This window comes from Haplochromis burtoni, unplaced genomic scaffold (genome assembly GCF_018398535.1).
Source record: "Haplochromis burtoni strain Fernald_Lab_line unplaced genomic scaffold, NCSU_Asbu1 Contig_135, whole genome shotgun sequence".
NCBI classification, from domain to species: Eukaryota; Metazoa; Chordata; class Actinopteri; order Cichliformes; family Cichlidae; genus Haplochromis; species Haplochromis burtoni.
The window spans coordinates 1,255,236-1,279,158 of record NW_024582496.1 but is presented as its reverse complement, the minus strand read 5'-3'; the positions used below and the strand labels follow the sequence as shown (position 1 = coordinate 1,279,158).

General features: G+C 39.6%; 1 protein-coding gene across 1 annotated transcript in view; it reads right to left on the bottom strand.

Annotated features, from left to right (window-relative positions):
* Positions 1-6,822: 6,822 nt before the first annotated feature.
* Positions 6,823-23,923, bottom strand: part of ttc17 (tetratricopeptide repeat domain 17) — a 26,071-nt gene continuing 8,970 nt past the window's right edge. The window contains exons 5-25 of the mRNA XM_005930801.3: positions 20,713-20,844; positions 20,212-20,321; positions 19,969-20,116; positions 19,405-19,544; positions 18,951-19,111; positions 16,405-16,517; positions 15,343-15,495; positions 14,867-14,982; positions 14,545-14,701; positions 14,332-14,403; positions 13,806-14,030; positions 12,206-12,422; positions 10,182-10,310; positions 9,538-9,833; positions 9,272-9,425; positions 9,048-9,168; positions 8,689-8,848; positions 8,202-8,285; positions 7,609-7,728; positions 7,330-7,473; positions 6,823-7,213 (exon numbers count right to left, since the gene is read on the bottom strand). Of these exons, the coding sequence (XP_005930863.1) occupies positions 7,082-7,213; positions 7,330-7,473; positions 7,609-7,728; positions 8,202-8,285; positions 8,689-8,848; positions 9,048-9,168; positions 9,272-9,425; positions 9,538-9,833; positions 10,182-10,310; positions 12,206-12,422; positions 13,806-14,030; positions 14,332-14,403; positions 14,545-14,701; positions 14,867-14,982; positions 15,343-15,495; positions 16,405-16,517; positions 18,951-19,111; positions 19,405-19,544; positions 19,969-20,116; positions 20,212-20,321; positions 20,713-20,844 (3,084 nt within the window). The 3' untranslated portion in view covers positions 6,823-7,081. The remainder of the gene's footprint in view (positions 7,214-7,329; positions 7,474-7,608; positions 7,729-8,201; positions 8,286-8,688; positions 8,849-9,047; positions 9,169-9,271; positions 9,426-9,537; positions 9,834-10,181; positions 10,311-12,205; positions 12,423-13,805; positions 14,031-14,331; positions 14,404-14,544; positions 14,702-14,866; positions 14,983-15,342; positions 15,496-16,404; positions 16,518-18,950; positions 19,112-19,404; positions 19,545-19,968; positions 20,117-20,211; positions 20,322-20,712; positions 20,845-23,923) is intronic.

The following is a 23,923-nucleotide window of genomic DNA, read 5'->3' as shown; positions in this document are numbered from 1 at the left end:
AACATTTTTATCATTTTTTTTATTAAAAACATTATCCTTTTTCATCTTTATTCGATAGTCACAGTGGAGAGAGGACAGCAAAGTGGGGACAGAGAGGGAGGGAAAACATGAGGCAAAGGGCCGCGGGTGCGACTCAAACCCGGGCGGGCTGCTCTCAGCCGTATATGGCATGTGGTCGCCCACTCAACGCACTGAGCTTAACCAGCGCCCATGAAGGATGTCTTGGTATTTATAATGCTTCAACATGCCAGGACATTTTGTCAATTTTATGCTCCAAACTTTGTGGTAACAATTTTGGGATGGCCCCTTCCAGTTCCAACAAGACTGCGCAAAACAAGGTCCATAAAGACATGGATGAGCGAGTCATGCCGAAGAACTTCACTGGCCTGACTTCAACCCGATCAGAGACTAGCAGAGACTCTGAGCCATGCCTTCTCCATCCAACATCTGTGTGTGACTTCACAAATACATTTCTGAAGTAATGGTGTTACGGACTTAGCAGGGCCTTCTCCTGAAGTTGCCTATGTGGGCGTGTCCTACCATCTCTCCTGCCCTAGGTGCCACCTTTTTCTTTTGTACAGCTGACTCCCATCAGCAAGCCATGTTGGTGGGTGCAGCTAGTGAGCTGTGTTCGGTGATTGTTTACTCCCACTCTGTGGAGAGGAGTGATTGGTGACTAAACTTTTTTTTAACTTACTTTTCAGTTTACTGACCGATGCCTGAGTTTTTGTTTGTTTCTTTAAATGGTGATAGCGGCTTGTCCGTCTCTATTAGTTGAGTTATTAATAAAAATGTTAATAAAACTCCTTAATTTAACCCTTTTGCTTCCCTGTCTCCTTTTTCCGAACCGGGCACTTTTTGTTACTTTCCCCCATCGCCTGCCCGCTCGTATTAAACCTTATAGACTAAGAATGGGATGTCACTGAAGTTCATATTCATGTGAGGGCAGATGAGTAAATACTTTTGGTTATATTATGTAAACAAATGGAGAAGATCTGCTCAATTCATCATGGAAAGTGCCCTATGATGCAATTTAATTAAATTCAGATTTATTTGTATGGCACTAGAACAGTTGCCTCAAGGTGCTTTATTTTGTAAAGTAAAGACCATACAACTATACAAAGAAAGCAAGGAAAGCCCCAACTATCATATGACAACCCTTCCCAAAGCGCTCTGGCAACAATGGGGAAAAAACTCCCTTTTAACAAGAAGAAATCTCCAGCAGAACCAGGTTCATGGAGGGGCAGCCATCTGCTGCGATCAATTGAGGGTGCACACAGGATTACCTGATCTGGCCCTAATTATAACCTTTATTAAGAAGGAAAATTTTAAGCTCAATCTAAAAATAGAGGAGGTTTTCTCATCTTGAAACCAAACTGAGAGTTGGTTGCACAAGAGAGGGGCCTGATAGATGGATGGATGGTTGTCCCCCTATTCTACTTTCAAAATCTCTGAAAACCTCGAGTAAGCTTGCAGTCTGAGAATAAAGTGCTCTACTGGGATAATATGATTCTATGAAGTTTTTATATATGATGTGGCCTGATATTTCAGGAATTGTATGTGGGAAGAAGGATTTTACAATCAATTAGGATTTTACAGGGAGCTCGTGAAGAGAAGCTAATACAGGAAATATGAGCTCTTTTTCTGGTCTTTGTCAGGACTCTTGCTGCTGCATTTTAGATGAATGCTTTTCAGGGAATTATCTGACAATAGCAAAGACGTACAGTTAGTGGGGATAGGTTAACTGGAAACACTACATTGCCTGTGGATGTGAGTGCGATTGGTTGTCTCTGTCTATGTGTTAACCCTGCGAGAGACTGGCGACCTGTCCAGGGTCATCTGGTTCATGGATAAATATAGCTGTTTATCATCTGCATAGCAAAGGAAATGTATGCATCCATCCATGCATTTTATTAACCACTTATTCACATCAGGTTCATGGCGAGGGCTTGAACCAGGTATCATTCAGCAAAGGGCATGGTACACCCTGGAATAATGGCCATTCCAATAAAAGGGATAATGGAAATGTATGCATATCGAATGAGGGAAGCAGTTGACAGCGTTTTAGTAGATACAGGTGAATGGCTTAGAAATGAATTGAGCTGCGGTTTGGGGAAGGCCTCGAAGGGGACTGAATGCAGCTCCCGGGCCTGGCAGATCCCCATGTACTAAATAGAAGTGAAGAAGTGAAAGAATTGAAAAGGGGAGGGAGGGTGGGGGACGTAAACGAGAATGAACAGCTTGTAGAACTGAGGGAACATATATAGATAAGAACCGGAAGTAACGTGTTTAGAGGCGGGGTCCCGCTCCTGAAATTCAGATACTTTATCTCCAATTGTGTTAGAGACATTCCTCATTTTCAAGGACAAATTGAAATATATAAGATAAATACAACTCAAAGGACATTTTAATACATTTTAATAGTCTTTGCAGTCTCTGGAGAAAAATTCTGCTATTCCCTGTATTAAATCCTGCACAGGTCTAGAGGGAGAAGCACAAAGATGAGTCCATCATCAAGAGGCCATAAGAAGTGTCATGATGCACTCTAAATCCTGTCTGAAACTCTTCAAATAAACCATTCCTCTGTCTGTAAGCAGACTCACAACTGATGTTTGGAGTTTTTTGTGAAATAAAAGGTCAATGGTGTGTACTATGATGTGTGGACTCTATGCATAGTGTACCAAAGCAAACATTGCCCATTCACTTTTATGTGAATGTAATGTATGTATTTATTGGTATTTTTATAATCCAGTTGTGTGGTTCTATTATATTTTTTAAAAACAATTTTAAATGTTGAATATATGAAATAAAAATGACCGTATCTACAGACTCTGTTGGAAATCAGTTCACACACTGGACAACAGCTACAGAGAAGACGTTCAAATAAAACAGCATTCTTCCTTGCGTGTTGAAATCTCCTTCCTCTCGTTATCACTGTGCCTTTAAAACAGTCATCTCCTTTCATGTCCATGTAGGAAACTCACTATTATTATGTAATATCTTACAGCAACATCCATTCACTGTTACTATATTCAGCAGTAGCGAGCTAAATATAACTACATACCATCAGCTGTGATAACAAATTTCAGCGTGGCATCAAAAAGTTTTGCATGAGAACAAATTAGAATCTTAGAACATTGGCCATTTGTTCCACTGTTTCTCAACCTCAAGTGCCTTTTTACATCTATATAGCAGACAATTTTGGCAGAATATAAACAGAGAGTTGCAAAAATTATTCTGAATGTTAATTTTCAAATTTGCATCAGTAGAAATGCAACACAGTGTTGCACAAAATATATATCTCCATCCCCACTATTAAAAAAACAACAGCAGCTGCATGTTATTACACTTACAAGGTCAGTGTCGATACTGTGAAAAGGCCAAATCAATACCTAACATGGATAAGTGAGCTTCAGCTGATTTATAATTCATAAACGTATGCATCAAACAAAGTGCATTATTTAAACGCCATGGTGCATGCAAGTTCATGTTTACCAATCGCAGTAACAAAATTAGCTGCCTCAGCTGCAGCAAACTTGACAAAGGACTCCCAGTGAGTATACTATCACTCTGAAAACACTCAATGGGAACAGAGCATCACACACACCCATTCAATGCAGCGTCTCTGTGGTGTGCCAACTCACATGCCTATTACATAACAGGGCTCCTACTCCCAGGCCTGACGCCCCTGATAAATACACGCACGCTTTGCTGCACATGAACTATTTATATACAGCACCCAAGACAGGGATGGTCAAAAATACCACTCCAGTCAATTATTCATTGAGAAACATTCCAAAACACAGAGGAGAATGAGTTCGTTTGCACAGGCTGGGGGGTGGGTGAGGGGGCTAACAATAAACAACATCCATTAGCAATGCAGCAGCTCATTTGTCCTCAGTGGTGCTGAATCCAAAGGGCAGCAAATGTGCAGCTGCAAATCCCCCCATGTGTTGTGCTTGTATTTATAGGAGTCTGTGCATACACTTCAGCTTCTCTGCAACCATCTTGTTCCTTTCCAGGGTTCTAAAAATAGCAGGCTGCATTGTGTGTGTGTGTGCCATTTTTAGATCCTGGAAATGAAATGGAAAAAAAAAGAACAAGGCGGCAGAAAAAGATACTGTTGTTTATGTGAATGAACACACCGTTCCATATTTGTTCTAAGGCACTCCATGCTGCACTGGCAACATTGTGTACAAGTAAACAATGCTTAACACAGCCAGGTTTCAATTCATGAGGCCTATATGAATTGTTTCACACGTGTAAAGCTTTAGAAATCTAATTATTTTCTAGCGTTTCTCACAGTGCATCATCTGTTTCTTCTTTCACTGGAGAAGAAGAAAACTGCCTCCAGTGTCACGTCTGTGCCCAGAGCGTTCTAGCGCCACCATGGGTCAAGCTAGAGCTGCGTTTTTGCACAAAAAACTTTTGAACCACATACATGACATTTGGCTTCTTGGATTAAGACACATTCAAAGTGAACTGTGATGTCTGCTGCTGCTCTAAAAAGTTTAGGCATTTTCACAGGTCACCTTTTTCCCTCTCAATCTCAATTAGAATTGGGACAGATGATTGTCAGACCTAGTCTCATGTTATCAGATGGATCATTAGCCAATCAGAGCAAAGCCACCAAACAGGAAGTGAGATCATAGCTACGATGCCTAACAAATGTATTAGAGCATTATAAGGTTTCTGCCACAGCTGACCTAAATTAACAGTATTGGTAATTACCAGAATTATCATTTTTTTAGGTTTCTGTAATGGTTAATCTGTCAGTATGTGCAAGCTCTTTATATTTTTAATGCTAAAATAATATTATTGTTGTTAGCCATAAATGTTCAAATGTATTGTTTTACAAAAAAGCAGAAAATAATATTCAAACACTTTATTTTGATTAAGGTGACAGAAAAGTTATTTGCTCTGCAGAAAAATCAGTTTATATATTCTATGCTTGATTCATTGCTGACTTCTCAGAAAAGTTCAGATGAATTTATTTATGGACAGATTTCTGTCCAGACTATTTCTGTTTTCATGACATGTGGTCTAATGAATTTGCTAAGCACCGTACACCAGCAATCCTTGATTGTATTTGCACCAAATGTGGCGTATGAACTCCACTGGGTCAGGCTGAAAATCTGTTGCTTGACCACAGGGGTGCTGTAAGCAGAAGCAGGGTTTTCCTGTCAGTGCATACAGTACATACAACCACGCTTCTAATGTGACAGCTGTGCTCTGCTGACCTGCTTGGCGTCCTTATCACTGCTGGCAGCTTTAGTCATTTAAGTACTGTTAAAGCCCATATTCACAATCACATCACATAAACAATTGGTGCTTTTCAGTGGGAGCAAACTCAGTTTTGTTTTTGCACTTGTTATACACACACAAAATAATCAAAACATATATTATTTAAAAAATAACTTATGGTAATATTGATGTGATGTTGTGGCAATCTTAGTTTTGCTATAACACACTCATTGTACAGCTCTGCTGTCCTAATGTGTGAAAATCTGTTATTATCTTCAACTCACACAATGCCAATACAACATCCTTTGAAAGAGGTTCATTCTTCATAGTAGTAGTAAAACAGGAGAATGCTGCATAAAAACCACATTATCTGAACAAGCTGAGGGTGGGTGGGAAGTCTTTGTCAGTCTCTGCTGATAACAGCCTTTGGAATACAAGAGGCATTTAACTTTAACTTATCATTTTTCATGTGTTTTCATGTTTTGGTACGATAACCAACGAACAGGTTTGGGTATTTGAGTAGCAGATCTGGCAATATAGAATAAATGACTGCTAATACAACTTCTTTTTGACTGCAAAATACACTTTTAACTTTGTCTCTCTCTTTGCGAATCCCATTAGGACAATGTTGGGAAATAAAGTTGGTTAAAAGAAATTCAAACAGCGCCACCACTTGGCAATTTTTTAAGATTACATGAGTGGAAAAAAAAGAATGCTGAGCTTTTCTTTATGATCATAGTTTTCAATCGTGAAATCTCCCCAATGCTTTTATTTTCCAGTGAAACAAAGAAATGACACAGAAACAAAGTGAAATCCACACACTGCCTTTAATACTGTACATTTAATACAGATTCCAGGTTTTTTTTTTATCATTATTTTTTCTTTTTATAGATGGGCAATGAGATATCATTTTTCTGCCAGATGATTTCCATAAGTTAAGAAGCAAATGTAATAGCATAGTTTATTTTCTGTCTTTTGTAGCTTGGCGCAAAAATCTAATCGTTTAGGTCCCATATAAATAGGAATGCTTTAAAAAAAAAAAAAAAAAAGTGCAAAAGAACTGAATGTCCCCATCCATTTTAAGAAGCGGAAATAGTGAGGGAATATATTAATCGAGTCAACCTCATTTAAACTCCAGTTGAAAAGCACATTCCATACCGTGTCAGCAAAAGCAAATACTGTATCATCCCCAATTACTTTAGATTAAAATGTACCATTTTCAGGCGGTAGTATCTCATTATCCTTCAGCGTAATAGAGCAATATACTTTTTTTTTGTTTTTGTTATAGATCCCACTTCCTCATATTAAACAGCAGTAAAATGTCTTCAAGAAAGACAGTTTAAGCTTTTCTTCAATTTAAATAAAATAATGTAAGATAATTAGGTGGGTTCTGTGGTCATTAGTTTTGTCCAACTTTTATTGCAAATCACGCAAAAATTGATTTGCAAAAATGAGTCTGAGCCTTTTGATTTTGAGACATAACAAAAATCCTGCAAGTAGTGGGCCAAGCTTATCTACAGTTTTACTGTAGGACAGTTCAAACTTAATTCTTGGTATTGGTTAGACCTTTTTTTAAAAAAAAAAAAAAATTAAATAAAAACAATCCCCACCCCCACAAAAAAAACCCAAAAAACAAAAACAAACAAGGACTCAAGATTCAGCCGAATATAAAGCTCGACACCTCATGTTTGACTTAGTTCATTTTTCTTACACTTTTACTTTGTGCAAGTTTGTTGCAATCTTCTGATGTGTATTCTGTCTGCATGTATGTGTGTGAGTGTTTATCTGATGTGTGCATGGCCAGTGGGTACTACTGGGATTAAACTGGCTGAGTGGTTTAGGGCTGACGGCGTTCCCTCTTGGTGAGCAGGTAACACTGAATGGTTCTCAGTCGATCTTTGGCAGGAGCGAACTCTGGCTGCAGCTTCAAAGTAGACTCGTACCAGCGCATGGCTTTCTCAAACTCCTCCTGGTGACGAGGAAAACAAAGACACTTGATGTGGTATGATGCACCTATGATGCTGGTGAGCAGCTCTCAGTAAATATTGACGGATTATTAGAAAAAAGTGTGACTGTGGCTGTTACCATTGCTATATAGACATTGGCAAGGGTAAAGTGGTTCACGACGAAGTGCGGAGCAATTTCTACTGCCATGCGAGCCACTGTAAGCGCGTCCTCCCATAGCCGGGCGTTCTGGAAGATGTTGGCCAGGCTGATAAGTGGCACATCCTGGTTTAAAAGTCACGAGAGGGAGGGAAAAAAAACAAAAAAAAAAACAAAAAAAAACAACAACAACATATAAAGAGATTTATTTTTCATTTTCACAAGAACACCACTGTTGGGAACAACTTTTGCCTAACTTGCCTTCATATGATGGGGAGCGTAGTTGAGTGCTTGTCGTAGACAGTCGATGGCTCTCTTGCCTTGACCTTTCACTCTCCAATATAGTGCAGCCATGCTGGATAAAACCCAGGAAGTCTGATTCTGCCGTTTTAGGGATTAGAGAAGAGAAAAACTCAATGAACCGTGTTAGTCGCACTGGAGTTGCATGGTACAGCTATCAAAAGAGGCACAATAATATTCAGAGAAAAACTTTGGAGAGTTTAATCATAAAGCCCGACTGGACAAACAAACCACCAGAAGTGAATAAACCACAGTACCGACTTTCACAGTGGGGTGTTTATATTTGCTAGATTCAGTTTTGACTTAAAGCGAAGGATATTCTGAATAACATGCTGTAGCGCCAAGGAGACGACCAGTGATCAGATGTTTATACAGCTGAATATATTTTTAGACATCTTTCCTTTATTAAAATACTAGTCTAATGGTAATCATGGTATTCTCCTGATATATGAACATGACTTGCTGTACATTCAAGTCATAACAGGTGGAAAAATCTATTATTCTAAAGCAAAAACTTCTTTTTAAATTGCCTTGGACCATCAGAGAGCCCTTACCTTCTCCAGGACTTTAGCAATGCGGGTGCCCACCTGCTCAAAGGACTGTGGGGAAAACTTATCTTTGCCGAGGTTCTGCAGGACCTTTGGGTTTGGAAAAGAAGAGACATAAATCACACTATGAGCTACTGTAAGAAAGATGGGTTTAAAAAAAATCCTGTCAATCAAGTTAAACACAACAAAATTGTGTTTTTATTTCTTAAGAAGGTTCTGAGATTGTTTTTAAATGTTGTGTGTTTTCCCCCACTTAAGGGTAATTTGAAACTTTTAAGTTTAAAAAGAGTGATATACAAGCTTGTCAACAATTTGGATGAGAAGACTAGAATGTAGTGACATTAGTTTTGATGTGATTAAGTTCATCTTATTTGCTCTTAGAAAAATCCTTCTGTAAAGGAAACCTTAGCATGGAACTTTTTTCCAGTCTTGTGCTGTTTGCATTTATTTTATATGTTGCCTCTTGTTATCTCCGGCTTCTGCCTCAGCATACCTCACGCAGTTGGCTCTCCCCAGTGTAATGGATGGCGGCACGATTGGCTACCCCTGCCAGGTGGTCGAGGGTGTGCATACTAGCAGCAAGGTTGGCGTTGCATAAAGGTTCAACAGCTGGCTCCTGGAGTGGAGTGGCAAAGTCTATGTGCTCTGTGATGCTGATGGGAGGGAGTGGAGAGAAAATAAAAAGAAATTATCCAGCTGTCTATTTCTTATAAATGCATTTCTAAGTTCTGTTAAAAATGAAATTGCCACCTGCTTTCACAGCGATATGGCAATAAAACAAATCCTCTTTGAATCTGTTTAGAACTTCATAAATACAGGATAAAAACGTATTCAGGACAGTGAGAGCCTTACTCAATGTTCTTGGCAGAAACAGCCAACCAAGTGCTAGCTACAGTGGTGAGGTCCACCCTCCGTATCCGCTGGCACTCCTCTGGCCCTGGCCAGCCAAGACTTGTGTAGTCTCTCCAACGGCCTGTCCAAAGAATAAAGAAAAAGAAAAATACAGTGACACCTCTCTGAGAGGCTTTTTCTCTGTGCGTGATGTTGTCAGTTAATACTAAAGGTTTATGTGTTACCTGAAGGACCGGGCGATGGGATAGTTGGACCGCTGATCTCCAAAACAGAGTGACCCCCAGGCAGTGAGTCCCCATTCTGGCTGTCATCAGAGGTGGAAACACTTTCTGACCCATCCACTTTAGCCTTTCTGACCCGCTTTACTTGGAAAGTGATCTGAAGTAGTAGTAATACTCAATTAAGGTACTCACAAATATCTGACAGATGTTGGCAAGGATTACTCAAACTCAGTTCTGCCATTTAAAAACCAGTGAACTTCCACACTTACCCACTCTGCTCCCTCGTCATCCTCACAGTTTCCAAAACAGGGCCCACTACCAGGACGAGCACCCATGACGCGGTCGTTCTTTAGCACCCGGATACCTCGCAGGTCACCTCGCTTCCCACCAACATCCAGTGCACCCTCAAAGGCTCCCATCAGATCCTCCTTCAGCTGCCAGTCCTCCTCCTCCTTTTCTCCTCCATCTCCAAAAGAAGCGCTCATTTTTGCCGCTGCCGATGCAGAAGGAGAAGCCTGCTGCTGTCCGGCTGCCTCATCTGAGCCGTTACTGTCCACGATGACCTCTGCATGGTGCGGAGAAAGGAATGAATAGGATTACGAAACATTAGCTCAACAGGAAAGAAAGAGCATGTAAACCCCAAAACAAACAAACAAGAAAAAACGATAGGACACCCCAAAGTAGACCATGGGAACCTGAAAGCCAGTAAAATGTAGTAAAGTATTCCACTGCTGTTAAATCTCGCTTGTCTGTGACACTTACACTACACATTTTTGCCACATGCCAAACTGCACAAGACGGAATCTCAAGTTCTGAATTATTTAGACCAAATACATCCTTGCTGAAGTGCCACAGACATAATATCTTGACTGCTTCATTGTGCCAGTGAAGACGCCACATATCAAATTCTTACTCTCAAAGAGCAGAGTGTCTTCCATGGCTGAAATGGCCGGTGCGTCCTGCTTCTCTTCACTGCCCTCCCAGTCTTCCAGTTGCAGGCCGAGGTCCTCCTCAGCCATGCAGGCAGTGCCCTCCGGATCAACTATAAATTACCACAAAAAGCATGCAATTAAAATGAAACTACAAAATGTTTGACAAAAATGGACACAAATGCACAAAAACAAAAAAAAGACTAATTAAACAATGACGAATGGATTATTTTGTAAGGGTTTTGCATATTTGCAACTTTTTTTTAATCAATTTAGACATTATACTTTAGTAATTTTAGCTAATACAACTTTTTAAAAAGTATTTTCCCCCACTTGAGTGGAGAACTATGAAATAATTTTGGTTATTTTTTGCTATTCTTTTAACATTTATCCAGAATATCATGTGATAATTGTTCAACCTTAGCTCACAGCCTTACACATTTTACACTGCAGCTCACTGGAAACAATTTCCTGTTGTACTTACTTCAAACGGTGAAAACACAGCTACTGTGTTTGTTTTTGGGTTTTAAAAAAAAAAAAAAAAAAAAAAAAAAATCAGTCAGTTCAAAATCTACGTATTAACTCCATGTACTGTCTCACTGTCCCCTGAAGACGCCTACATGTTTCCCCCCACGTTATATGGTTCTCTTTCTTGTACTAGTAGGTCTTTGGCAGCCGTTCGGTAACTACTGTAAACTGACTGATATAATGTTTGGCTATGACTTTTACCTCAAATCTTTCACATAATTCAAATGTTATTTTTTCATTGGGTGCTTAAGTGCATACATGTACACATTGTGCTGGCCTTGCATGGACAACAGCCAGAACAGGGAGCCAGAAGAACCGATGGATCTTATCTATCAGGTTTGAGACCTCAGCTGTTTCTGCACCACTATTTTCTAGCTCACTGTAGTTCTTCCCCTGACAAGATCTAACAATGACAAGTCATCACCAAACTTTTACTATAAGTCTATTTTTTTTAGTACATTTGATTTTTATTGAAAAATCTAAATGGTAGATATGTGCTTTGTAAGGGCTCAAGCAACCTCAGACATTTGGTGTGCGCTTTATGGACGCAACCTTCAACTTTAGAGCGCAAAATATAGTCCCTTCTAAATTTGGCATCAGCTATTTTCTGCAGCTTAAATTATTGAGTGGAAAAATTTCTTCACTTCAAAGCACTGTTCTCTCCACTCCCACTGATATGAATACAGGAAAGAAACCCAACATACAAGCAGTTTTTCACAGCAACTCTTGCAGCTTCAGGCAGAGCAACACGAGGTGGTTTGTGAGTGTAAGGCCCAAAGCAGATGAGTCCGAGGCTAAATTTCACTTCAGCTCATAGAGATAGAAAAATAAATATTTGTAAAGCTCTAATAAATGCATTTAGACTCACCAACTCTTAATAAATGCTATTACATTTGCTGATTAATTCAAACATTCCCGCATTAAACATTACTGGGAATGTTTAATCCTGTATTCAACCGAATAAAACTAAAACCCTTAAATTAGATGTGACAGATTCTGCTCAAGTGGCTGTTACAGCATTTCAGCGTGCTGTGAACCAACACAGGAAAAAAACAAAAAAACAAAAACACAGCCAGTGGGCAGAGAATGAGTTTCTCTGGTCGCCCAATAAAGCTCTGCTTTTAAAAGAGATTACCCAACAGTTCTTCATTTTACAAAACTTCAGATATTTCAGGGTTTCAGCAACTTAAGAACATTATCATTTTGCAACTATTAGTTTCGAATAAATATTTATCTTGTTTTTAGTATGCAAAGATTTCTTTAAAATACTCCCACTTGAATTTTGTCATGCAAAACTTTCAACTAGGTCACTGCTGATCATCTGAATCTGTACTGTAATCCATCATTTTAGACACACTCCGTAACTAAATAGCAAAACAGAAAATTATACTAAAAAAAACAAAAAAAACAAAAAACAAAAAACCCACCCACAAATAAACAACAAAACTAGGTATTTTTTCCCCACCCCCAAGTTACTCACTTGAGCAGGACTGTCTGTTTGATAGATTGTAAAGGGAGGGGTAGAACTGAAGACAACGCAGCAGAGGTAGACTGTTGCAGCACTGCTCACAGCCAGAAAAGGACGTGAAGGAAGAGGAGGAAAGGGCCGTGACCAGGATGTGGCGGAACAGGGCCAGGGCACCTGTCACATTGCCCTGGGCCAAGTGTACGCTCACCAGGCTGAGCAGGGTATGAGGCTGAGGGAGGAAAAAAACCAAAAACAAGACAAGACGGGTGAAATTAGATGGTGGATGATGTGCATGATAATGAACATTGTTCCTGTCATCTGTGGAGGATCTGCTTTTCTTATTTTTATTTTTTAAATCATGCATGTAAAACAGCACTTCTGCAGTTCCCAGCTTACATATAACACAATTGACCTGCGGTTCCTGAATTATTATAGCATGAGAATTCTCTACATGCATAAACCAGCTTTTACCCGCAAAGCTTGATTTAGAATGATATTGGAAATTTTCCCTATCAAATTTAGTCTGTGGTTTCTCTATGGCATTTTCTTGATTGGGTGTGTCAAAACATAACGCCCAAGGGCCAAAATCAGCTCTGCCAAAGACAAAGACTCCATTCTGGCCCACTGGCAGTTTTGGAAAATATGAATAAGGGCACAAAATATCTGACTTTTAACTGTATTTTCACATTTTTACAGCTTTTCCTTCTAATAAACACCTCCACTGTAACCATTCATACTACACTAAAACAACTAATAGATAAACCATTAAATTACACAAAATTTGTTTTTTCACCATGTGCTAAAAATGCAAGATTTTTGTATTCTTTACTATAAAACCCATCAATTAACAAAAAACTTCAGTTTTTAATTAAATAAGTCTGTGCAATGACCTAACTGAGCTTCTTCTGTTTTTTCATACTGATTTCTTGCAATTTAAGAAATTTAAAGCAGCATTTATTTATCATATATAAAACTCGAGATATATTTTTGAAACTGCATTTTCTTCTTATATATTAAAATATTTTAAGGATTAAATGTGTGATTAAACTTCTTTAGACTATCAGAAAGGAGAGTTTTGCTGGTCCGGCCCACTTAACATCAAAGCGTGCTATATGTGGCCCAGAATGTAAAATGAGTCTAACATCTAGATGCTGCGCATTTTTAGGCAAACACTCAGGTTTTAAATTTTCCTAGGTTCCTCTGCCATGTTGAAATGTGTTGTCCAGTGGTTGGGACATTTGTTCCTGGAACCACCTTGATGAGTTCTCAGACATGGCACAATGACACTACTGATCCCAGTAATTGAAAAGTGGTGCTCTGTAAAGCCATCAAAAATGCAGTTCATCAGAAGTTTGTTGGTTAAGTCGCATTCAGCACAGGCAATAAAAAACAAAAAAACAAAAACACTACTGCTGATTTGGGATTTTCAGTCTAGTACAACGCAGCGTGCTGCAAAGACGATAACAGGCGTGTTTTTGTTTCCTTTGACGCATGGCGATGTGATGAATACAGTTTGTGTTAGCAAATACGTTTCTCCAACACGAAACAAAATATAAAGCACACCTAAACAAACTACTTGTACTGAAATAGCATAACCCAGCAGGTTATTTACCTCTGACGCATTAAGTGCCAATGCATACTCCAGCAGTGTTTGTGCGTGGGTGCTTAGGCCGTGGTGTAGCAGCAGGTTTGCAGCATTGGCGAGAGGGAGGTGGCGATGGGAAGGCGAAGTTGAGCTCAAGGCTTGGCGCAGGCACTGCAGGGCACGGCTACCATTGCCTTTGGCTCGCCAAAATAGAGCTGCCTCATTGTGGACCTGCCAGCGGGGTATAGTGGCCTATACATACAAAACAAACTTAGGTTAGCTTAAGGCGGCCTCAAACAATTTGAGCTGGGAGCTATTTGGAGTGACTAGAGTTATTCATAATCAGACTTCAGATATAATGGAAACGTCTTGTGAACTCAACAACTTAAGTTGGACTGCAGGAACACTGAGTCAGAAAAGGGTTCATCTAAACTATATTTAAAGAAAAATAAACATATTCTGTAGCACTCTATACAGATTTAGGCTTATAAAACCAGATGGTAAGATACATAGTAACGATCAGAACCTGTGTGGGTGTGAGGAGCTCCCTTACTTGTTTCATGGCTTGAGCAATTCTATGGCCAATTTGGTCCAGCATCAATCCTCCACTACGTAACTGCAGTATCTATATACACAGACAGAAATATGTGTATATGGAGTCTTTGCCACAAAAAAAAAAAAATACAAACACACACACACAAGAGGACTGTAGTGGTTGTTTTCATATGCAAATGTCCCGCACGTGTACAAATAGACAGACAGATACCTCAGAGGCAAAAGGATCTGGCAGCTCCTTTTCTTCCAGGGGCCACTCTAGTGAGGCAGGCAGAAGGGCTGGGTATGGTTGGGGGACAGGACCACAGTCTGGCAGACCTACTGTCCCAGAAAGACTGCTGGTCCCATAAAGAAGAGTTGCCACTGGGCTGAATAAACATAAGCAGACATATTTCACTCATTATTCTTTTTTTTGTAAAGCTCTTTGAACACGCGTTTCTTTTGCATTCCTGTGGATCCGTCTGAGAAATGTGAAACTAATACATCTATGCTGCTACCACTAGAAATGTGTCCATCCAGGAATCTGTACTGACCTGATGCCCTGTGATTCAGGTGAAAGGTAGTAGGTTGGCAGCAGGTGAGCTGGGGGGACACTTGGATACTCATGGGCACAGTCAGACCTCTGAGGCCACAACATCCTCTGCAAGTCCTACAGCACAAACACACTTCCTGTAACTCTAATTATTCAAAACATGATCATGCTCTAGTTATCCAGTTTATCCAGGCTATATGTGACTATTTTACAAGTCTAATATTTTCTCTTCAGTATTTAAATTTGTCTGCCAAATGTAAACCACCAGTTCCCACACAGTGCTGTAAGTACTATGGTGAGTTTAAGTTCATTTCGAGCAATTTGTTTAAAGTTTGTTTAAGCACTGCAAGAGTTTTATTTAGTTTTATTTATTTATTTTGTTTTTATTTACAGTCACAGATTTCACCTGTGAAAAACAAGAAAATTAAAAGAAAACAAAAAACAAAAATAAAAAAACATGTAATTGGTTTAGCCTGCCTTTGTGTAATCCTGATGGCTGCCCCAGAGGGCGGCAGCGGGATCCTGGCCCCCAGACACAGTGGGGTGGAGCTGGAGGCTGGCTTCCGTCTGGTTTGAGTTGTGCTCTGACACAAGTGCCACACTGGATGCCACTGACACCTCTTCTCCAAACTACGAACAAAGACAGAAACACAAAGCAAAACAAGGTTCTTCATAAATAATGACTCAATAAATAAATGTTTGTTTTATCCTTGTAGAAAGAACACAGCAGTGTCGTTGCATTTAAATTGTTTGTCTATAAAAACACAAACAAAAACCCTGGGCTAAGAAACACTGTCCTTCTGTTTGAACACACATGCTCATTCGTGGATTGTTCATTGGTTTTGATATGCTCTACACTGTAGAAAAATACTGATGACATTCAAACTGTGACATATTTTATGTAGTAAGTGAAAAAATGTTTTAAATGCAAATTATGTTTTGAGTTTTACATGCATTTGCCAGTGTTAGAGTGTTCACATCTACCTGTACGCAAGAGCTCTCTACAGAGTGACTGATGTAAATTTATCATCGGGGGATGTAGTCGTGTGCAGCTATTACAGTGTGCCGTTAATTTCTGAGACTGAGAACGTCTCCTGTACAGCAGAGGTAATTCTTAGTCTTTCCTTTCAGGGGAAATGAGAACCTGAGAGCCAGTTTCATTACTGTTTGATGGTTTTTGTGCCTTAACTTGAAAGAAAAAAAAAACTTTAAAAAAAGGCAGACAGATCCACCAGTTCTTAACATATTAACAGACCATCTTCTCTCTTTGTCACATCTAACAGTCACTTTGGCAAGGACACCAACTACAACTGAATAGAACAATTTTTGTACACAAGAACTGATTTTTCATAGCAAAAAAGTGATATCCCTAAAGTCATTCAGAAAAGAGATTATGCCATTGCTTTTAGACTAGAATAACCTCTCGTGATGAACTTGTTAAACATACTTTCAATAGTGTGCGCATCTGCCAAGAAGGCGGTCAGCGTTTATCATTTTGATGTCTACATTTTCTTATAAACAGTTTTTCCAAAGACTCACTTGGACATACTGAACATGTTCAAACAGATCACCCCGGTGGTAGCGCACAGGCAGGTCAAACGGGCAGTAGAGGCTGTGCTGCTGCTGACCCAGCCGACACATCTGATGGTTCCCTGAAACACACATGATGGAAAAGTCTCAGATGCTATTCTAAACACTCGGAGACTATAAAAGAGGGACTGAGCCACCGAGCTCATCAGTCCCATCTTAGAACCTAAAGCTAAGCATTTTAGTGTGTTGAAGCCAACAACGTCAATAACTGACTCGTAACTAGCAATTTAGAAAATGAACTTATCAGAAAACTATTTATTTGAAGTCACTGTTCAGAGGAGCCTAAGGACTGTTTTAGGGCTGGATGACTATGACCAAAATGCTGTTAAAAATTGAGATCACAATTATTTGTCATGATTATTCATTGATTTTAGAGACAGAAATCTTTTTTGCTGTCATGTAAACAAAATCCTATTTTCATATTCGTATTGTGTGACACTCTTGCTAATGTACAGACTAAAATAAAACCGGTCTTTCTAATTTGCCAGAATTACGCGCATCTCTTTGAAGAAAAATAAACATAAAAATTAAACAGACATGGCACTGCTTTCACTTTATACACTGCGTTATATTCCTGTTAATTAGAATATCTGGCTTTTATTCACCTGACCTAACACCTAACCTAGCAAAATCTTTCACTCCATTCATTGTACCTGCATGGTGGGTGTGAATAACACGTAAAATACCTCTAGTAAAACTCGAGTAAAATACTCGACAGCTGTGAGATTCCTCTGTGACATTCTACATAGAACACAGGTTTTGTCACTGTAGAAAGACAACTGTCTGCCTTTATTAATCACCGTGTTTATTGGAAATATACTTTTTGACCAAATGTCTTTATGATCTGGTTGGATACGCTGATGCGCTGCAAGGCTCGCTTTTATTGACATCGGAGTTGATTTTGGAAGATTCACAATTGCACAATTTTTTTTGGTCTACATGCATTAATTATACTGCAGGTGGCCGGATAACTCAACATACAGCAAATGACTATGTTGCTTTGTGGTTCACAGACAACTCTAGTGCTCTCTTGGCAAATCGTTTGTTCAGACTGGCACCAATTCCAAAGTATTTCCGAGCAGTGGGATGATGATCAGCTTTAAGGCAATAGCTCTTCAGCTTCTGCAGTGTCAGACATTTTCATGGTGCTTTAAATCTATATTTTAATGTTGTTTAATCTTCTCCTGAATAATCCAGGAAACTTCAAGCCGTCAGCTGCAGTAAACAGCTGTGGCACATGCAGGTAAATGGTAAGACACTGATTTAGCAAGTGTCCAAATGTTGATTCTGTTCATCTGGACGTAGCGTTTTCAGTGGGAGAAACATTTTGTCTCTCATCCAAGTGACTTCTTCAGTCTCAGCTGACTGCAGGTTTTCCCAATCTTATAAACAGTACCTTTGAATAATAGCTGAAACCAGCCCACTGAAAGAACAATGGGCTGGGAGGTCAGTTCCTTCATCATGATTATGCAAATTCTCATGACCATTTATCAAAGACCACTGATCAATGGCCATGAGTACCCTTCACAGAGATTTGGGGAATGGCTGCAATCACAGCATTGTAGGATGGTGAAAGATGTACCCTTAGGCCCCCTCCTCGATTCAGAGATGGTCTTTCCCTTTTCACGTAAATGGCCTCCTTGACTCCGTGCTCAGCTGACCTGCAGGCAGCTGAGACTGAAGTAGTCACTTGGATGAGTGACGAAACGTTTCTCCCACTGAAAACGCTACGTCCAGATGAACAGAATCAACCTTTGGAGATTTACTTACCTGGATGATGGAGAATGCATCAAGACAATTTAGCAAGTGCTTAATTTACTTTTTCTTGGTGTTGTACTGACAGAGAACACACTTTTAATATCGTTCGATTGCATTCAAATGATTGTGTGGAGCCAAAATTGTGATCGAGATAAAGTTTTGTTTAATTTGTTTTCTCGTAGTCTACATTACAGCCAAACCTGTTTTTGCACCTAACCCCAACTAAACCCTACTTTTGTTTTTTTAAAGGGACCATGTGTAAACCTAGATTAATGTGACTTGACATCTTGCTGAGTTGCTCATATTGTGAATTTGCTTATTCATGCTTGAGTTCATTTATGAGTTTCACAACTTTACAATCATCTCTACTGCACCTTGACAGCTTTACCACTTCTGCTATGTGAAACCAAGTAATAAACTTTGCCCTCCTCAGAACTGATACACATCAGTTTGCAGTAAAACAACTGGCTGAACAAGTCGCTTCTTTTTCACAATTATAAAAAATGCACATTAATTTAGTATGTAACAAGCTAAACCATAGCTTGTTACATACTTGTTACCTCATATTATCTTTTGACCTGGTAAAGCAATTAGCTTTCTCCAAAGTAGAACGTAATTTGCTGCAAAACTCATTAACTGAACTGTGTGATTACACTACTTTGCAATAATCTCATGACTATCCTAAATGTTCTCTTTCCTGTTCTGTTCTCGTTTAATTCCTGTATGTGGCATCTCACCAAGTTGGGCTTCTTTGGCCATCTGGGTTTCATGGATAATGTTGCGCAGGATTTGTTCTTCCTGCAGCAGCTTGTGTTTGTCCAGCGCCTCCTGCTGGCGAAGGTAGTGATCATGCTGCTTTTGGTACTCCTTCAGCTCATTCAGTGTCCGCTGTAGGGACCTACAAATATGGAAAACAAAGAGGGGAAAAACAGGACAGTTGGTAGACATGGATAAGTGTAAAAATAGTCCATTGGCTGCCAGCTCTGCACTTATTTTAATCACATATTTTGACTTCCCTACAGGTACGTCTATGTGTATTTCTTGTAATCACTGAACAACCTCGACATACAGCAAATGACAATATATTTTCATTGCAAGGCTTTTCTTTGGCATTATCAGTAACAGAAATGTACAGTAAAAACAAAAACACAACCAAAATCACTTAGAGAGTGTGTTAAAATGCTTGTGTACCTGTGCTGGGCTTCCAGGCGTTGCTCCAGTTTTTGCTGACACAACACAGCATGCTTCCTCCTTAGGGCCTGTTCATAGCCTGGCTGGGCCTGCAGTGCCTGCTCGTAACACAGCACCGAGTGGTTGTATTCCCCAAGCATCTAGTCAGACAGCAACAGAAGAGGACACATAAAGCACGACAGATACAGCAGAGGTCAGACTTACCTGTTTCATGTAGCGACGCTTTGCGAGCACAACAGAACGATAAACAGACTAAAAATATGTACAGACTAGTACACTGATAGAAAGCCTGGTGGACACAAAGAGAAGTGTTATATAAAAATACATTTTGTAAAATACTGGTACTCCCCGTAAATATGAAAACTGTTTTACAGGCCTTGCTTGTAAATCCACTGATAGTCAGAAATTTTCTAAAATACTAGTCCGTAAGAAAACAGGATTTTGATAGCTGGATTTTGATTCTCTCTGAAACCTAACTACAGTGAAATTCAGGAAATGCTGTGATAAAACAAGATTTAAAGACTCGAGCATTCACTGTGGCTTGAAGGTTTCCCTTTAACTTACAGCATAAATGTTGCCTAAAGTGTAGTGACTGGTGAAGAGGTCTGAGGTAAGGTCAAGGGCAGCGTGGGCGAGGATAGCAGCATCTGCTGAAAAATGGGCACGATGTAGGATGTTGGCCATGTTAACCAGGGCTATATCCTTGTGCTGCCTACAGGAACAACAAACACACAGATACACCTGTGACCACTCGCACGCAATAAACTAAATATTACCGCAAAACTCATCTGACGAGCCTCACAGTACCTTGGGGAGAAATGCAGAGCGCGCACAACACAGTCCACGGCCTTCTGAGGCTCATTCTTCATACGCCAATAAAATGACGCCATGTTGTACAGCACCCAGGACGACGAATTCTGAAACACACAATCCTAAAGTTATGTGTCTTTTTATGCCTTATGAAATACACAAACTGCCAACTTTTAAGGTTCTACAGAATTTTAGCTTTTCCTCCTCCTTCATATTGTTGTGTTGGACAGCAGAGCTCAGTAACCTTAATAAGACTCACTGATAATCTGTGCTTCAGAACGTGTCTGGCCTTGCACTCAGAATGACTATTGCTTCAATATTTGGGTGTCATAAACCAATCATCTGAACAGAACAAATTTAGATAAGCAGACATGCAAAAATTATATTTGGACCATTTGCCAGTACTTATATCATACTCCTACACCAACTCCAAAGGAAAAAACAGTCATTTTTTTTGTTTTTAAGTATACTGAGTAAATGTTTCACAGAGACCCTTACCCTCAGTAAGCCTTCATGGATGCGATGACCCACCTCATCAGCACTCCGACCCAGCTTAGGAGACAATGAACTAAAAATAGGATCCTCCTTAGAAAGAAGTGGGGAGGTCAGGTTTGCCCTCTCCTGTACACCCTAGAGGAGAGAGAAGGGGAAGACAATTAGATCATATTTTAGTAGGTGATCAAACAAGCAAAAAGGCTGAAGTCTCCTTGGTGCTGTACACCTAGGACTGGGCGATATATCGATTTTTTTAATATATCTAGATATTTTTATACGAGATATGAGATGTGACTAGGGCTGCACGATTTTGCATAAAATGAGAATCACGATTTTTTTGGTTAGAATTGAGATCACGATTCTCTCACAATTCTCTTTTCCAGTATAAATATTTATTGCACTTATTAACTGCACATCAACTTCGTAACAGTTGAGACTGAACATAAAAACAATAAATAAACATAAAAACAACAAATGTCTTACATTTTGTCGTTGCCGCAAAATGTTGTACTGCTTGAAATTCCGTCTCCACCGTTGCTCGACACTGCGTGTATAGAGCAGGTAGTGCAACAATAGAAAAATAGTTGCGGGACGGCACTGTGTAGCGTTTGTCTAGGGTGTTGATCATTTTCCTAAATCCCTCGTTTTGCACAGTGTTGATGGGAGCCATATCTTTGGTCAGGTGATAAGTGATAGCCTCGTAATTTCTTTGTGCCTGCGGGAGTTCGACGTGTATAGGGAAGCGCTGTATAAGGTTCCCGTTATTGATGTTTGGGTGGTTGACCGGGACGGATTTTCTCCTGTCACTTTCTCCTCATCCCTGACGTGCTCTCCGTTGTTTTTTCCCTGCTAATTTTAGCAGCCAGCTTCTGTATCACGTGGTATAAGGCTCCGCCCTTGTCATTTGTTGAGCAGGAAGAGTGAGCGCTTGTTTTCATGCAGATTACGTCCCGGATCAAAATGCGGTACAATCGTCGTCGTCTTTTTTTTTTTTTTTTTTTTTTTTTTTTAAATCGTTGTCATTTGGAAATGAGATCGCACATAAGTATGAATCGAGATCGCGATTTTCTAACGATTAATCGTGCAGCCCTAGATGTGACAATATCGTTTATATCGATATAGTCTATGTTACGCTATAATTTTACTTGTGGAGCCGCAAGTTTGCCTCTCTTTCGTCCACTTTTGTCTCTACGCAACGTTACTCGGCCTCGCCTCTCTCCTTCACTGAACACAACTCCCCCTCCCCCATCGCTTCACCTGCAGGCAAAGACAGGATGGACACGGCAGCTATCAAAGAGGAGCTGGTCGGTAAAAAGAAAACATTTGGAGATCACTATTTTAGTGCTGTCAGCGTGATGTTAACGCCATAACTGCAGTAACGTTAACATAAATCTCTGTTAACGAGTTACCGCGGATCGCCCTGTGGGTGGGGCGGGATGGCATTAACGAGCTAACTGGGCTAACGCGTTGACGCCTAAAATCCTTTCATTTTCTCAAAAATTGACAGCGCGCCTTATGTATGAATTCTGGTTGTGCTTACTGACCGCGAACCGATTTTATGTGGTACACAGCGCTCAGAAATCTTTCAAAGAAATGTTTTGGTACGACTTCGGTAAGCTACAAAAGCTGCACTGCTAAGGCTATCGAGGAGCCTCGCAGAGTAGTATGTACTCTGCTTCAACGTAATATTACCGTACTGTGTGTGTATAAGGACCACAAATGGCACCTGTTAAGAGACACGGTTACAAAGAGGATTTCAAACTCAAGGCTGTCAGTCACACAGTAGAACTTGGGAACAGAGCAGCTGTAAAATCTGTCTTTGTTATTCTGCTCAGCATCTTTTAGTTTACATTTTGACTGCACAATTGTGAGCTTTTTGTTATGCACAAAAACAACATTGTTTTATTTTATTTATGGAGCATTATTATTTAATAAATGCTGATAATTTATTTCTGAGTAATTTTTTCTTGTACATAAGATTAGATAAAACTTTATTAATCCCTTGGGTGGGTTCCTCTGGGAAATCCAGTTTCCAGTACAGAGAAATATATAAATAAAATATAGGAAAGGGATAAATGTCCTCCTGTTTCCCCTCCACAGAGGAGTTAAACAGTTTGATGGGAGTTTTTAAGTCTGTTCGTTGTTGTCTTTGGGAGAAACAACCTGTCACTGAACAGACTCCTCTGGTTGTTTATGGCCATGTGCAGAGGATGCCCAGCATTGCCCATAATGTCCAGCAATTTTTTCTACACAGTATGTTAATAAAAGTGCCCATGTGAGATTTGGGACAAGCTTTGACTAAGAACTCTCTTTTTGTTCTTACTTTATGGCTTTAAAAAAAAAGATATATCGAGATATATATCGTATATCGCCATCCAGCTAAAGAATATCGAGATATGAATTTTGGGTCATATCGCTCAGTCCTACGTACACCAAACATCAGAGCAGATGAAGTAGAAAATATTGCGTAGGGGTGGGCGGTATAAACGGTATACGGTACAAACTATATAAATTTGGCCAACGGTAGAGATTTTGACTATACCGCTCTACCGCGATAGCGCATGTTGATGGTGTCATCAAGCGGCGCCGGTTTTGGTCGAAAGCATTGCAACGGCTGCAAACAATATCATCTGCAAATGATGTCGGGCGACAGTAATAGCAAAGAGACGAAACACTTTTGGAATATGGGGTGTCACTACCCGATCCGTACCGGAAACCCGATCCGTACCACGCATGCGCAAATCTTACGTCACTTCCCCTATTTGCCAACATTGCGATAGTTAATGTATTTTTTTTTTCATTCAAACCTTTATTTAAACCTCAGTGCAATACAAAATAGAATTAAACAGTACCATATTAATGGTGTTGTACTTACAAAAAAAATTGCATACCATAGACAAACAAAAGAACAATTTTCAGAACCTACAATATAAATATGCAAGGGGGAAAGTAACTGATCAAGCCAAAGAATAAAGTGATTGAAAGATCTTGATTTTTTTCGGTATTCTGCTACACAAAAACCAAAGACAATTCAACTTTGATAACAGATATATGATTAACTTGTTAATTTTAATGGCTAAATTTCATATTCACAAGTCCAAATGTTTAGGAAGACATCCCTCTTTTTATGTATTCTCCTTTGAACTTGTACAGTATCTTAATTCAATTAAGAACTCCACTAACCCAAAAGCTATAAAAACTATTGGTGTTTGTG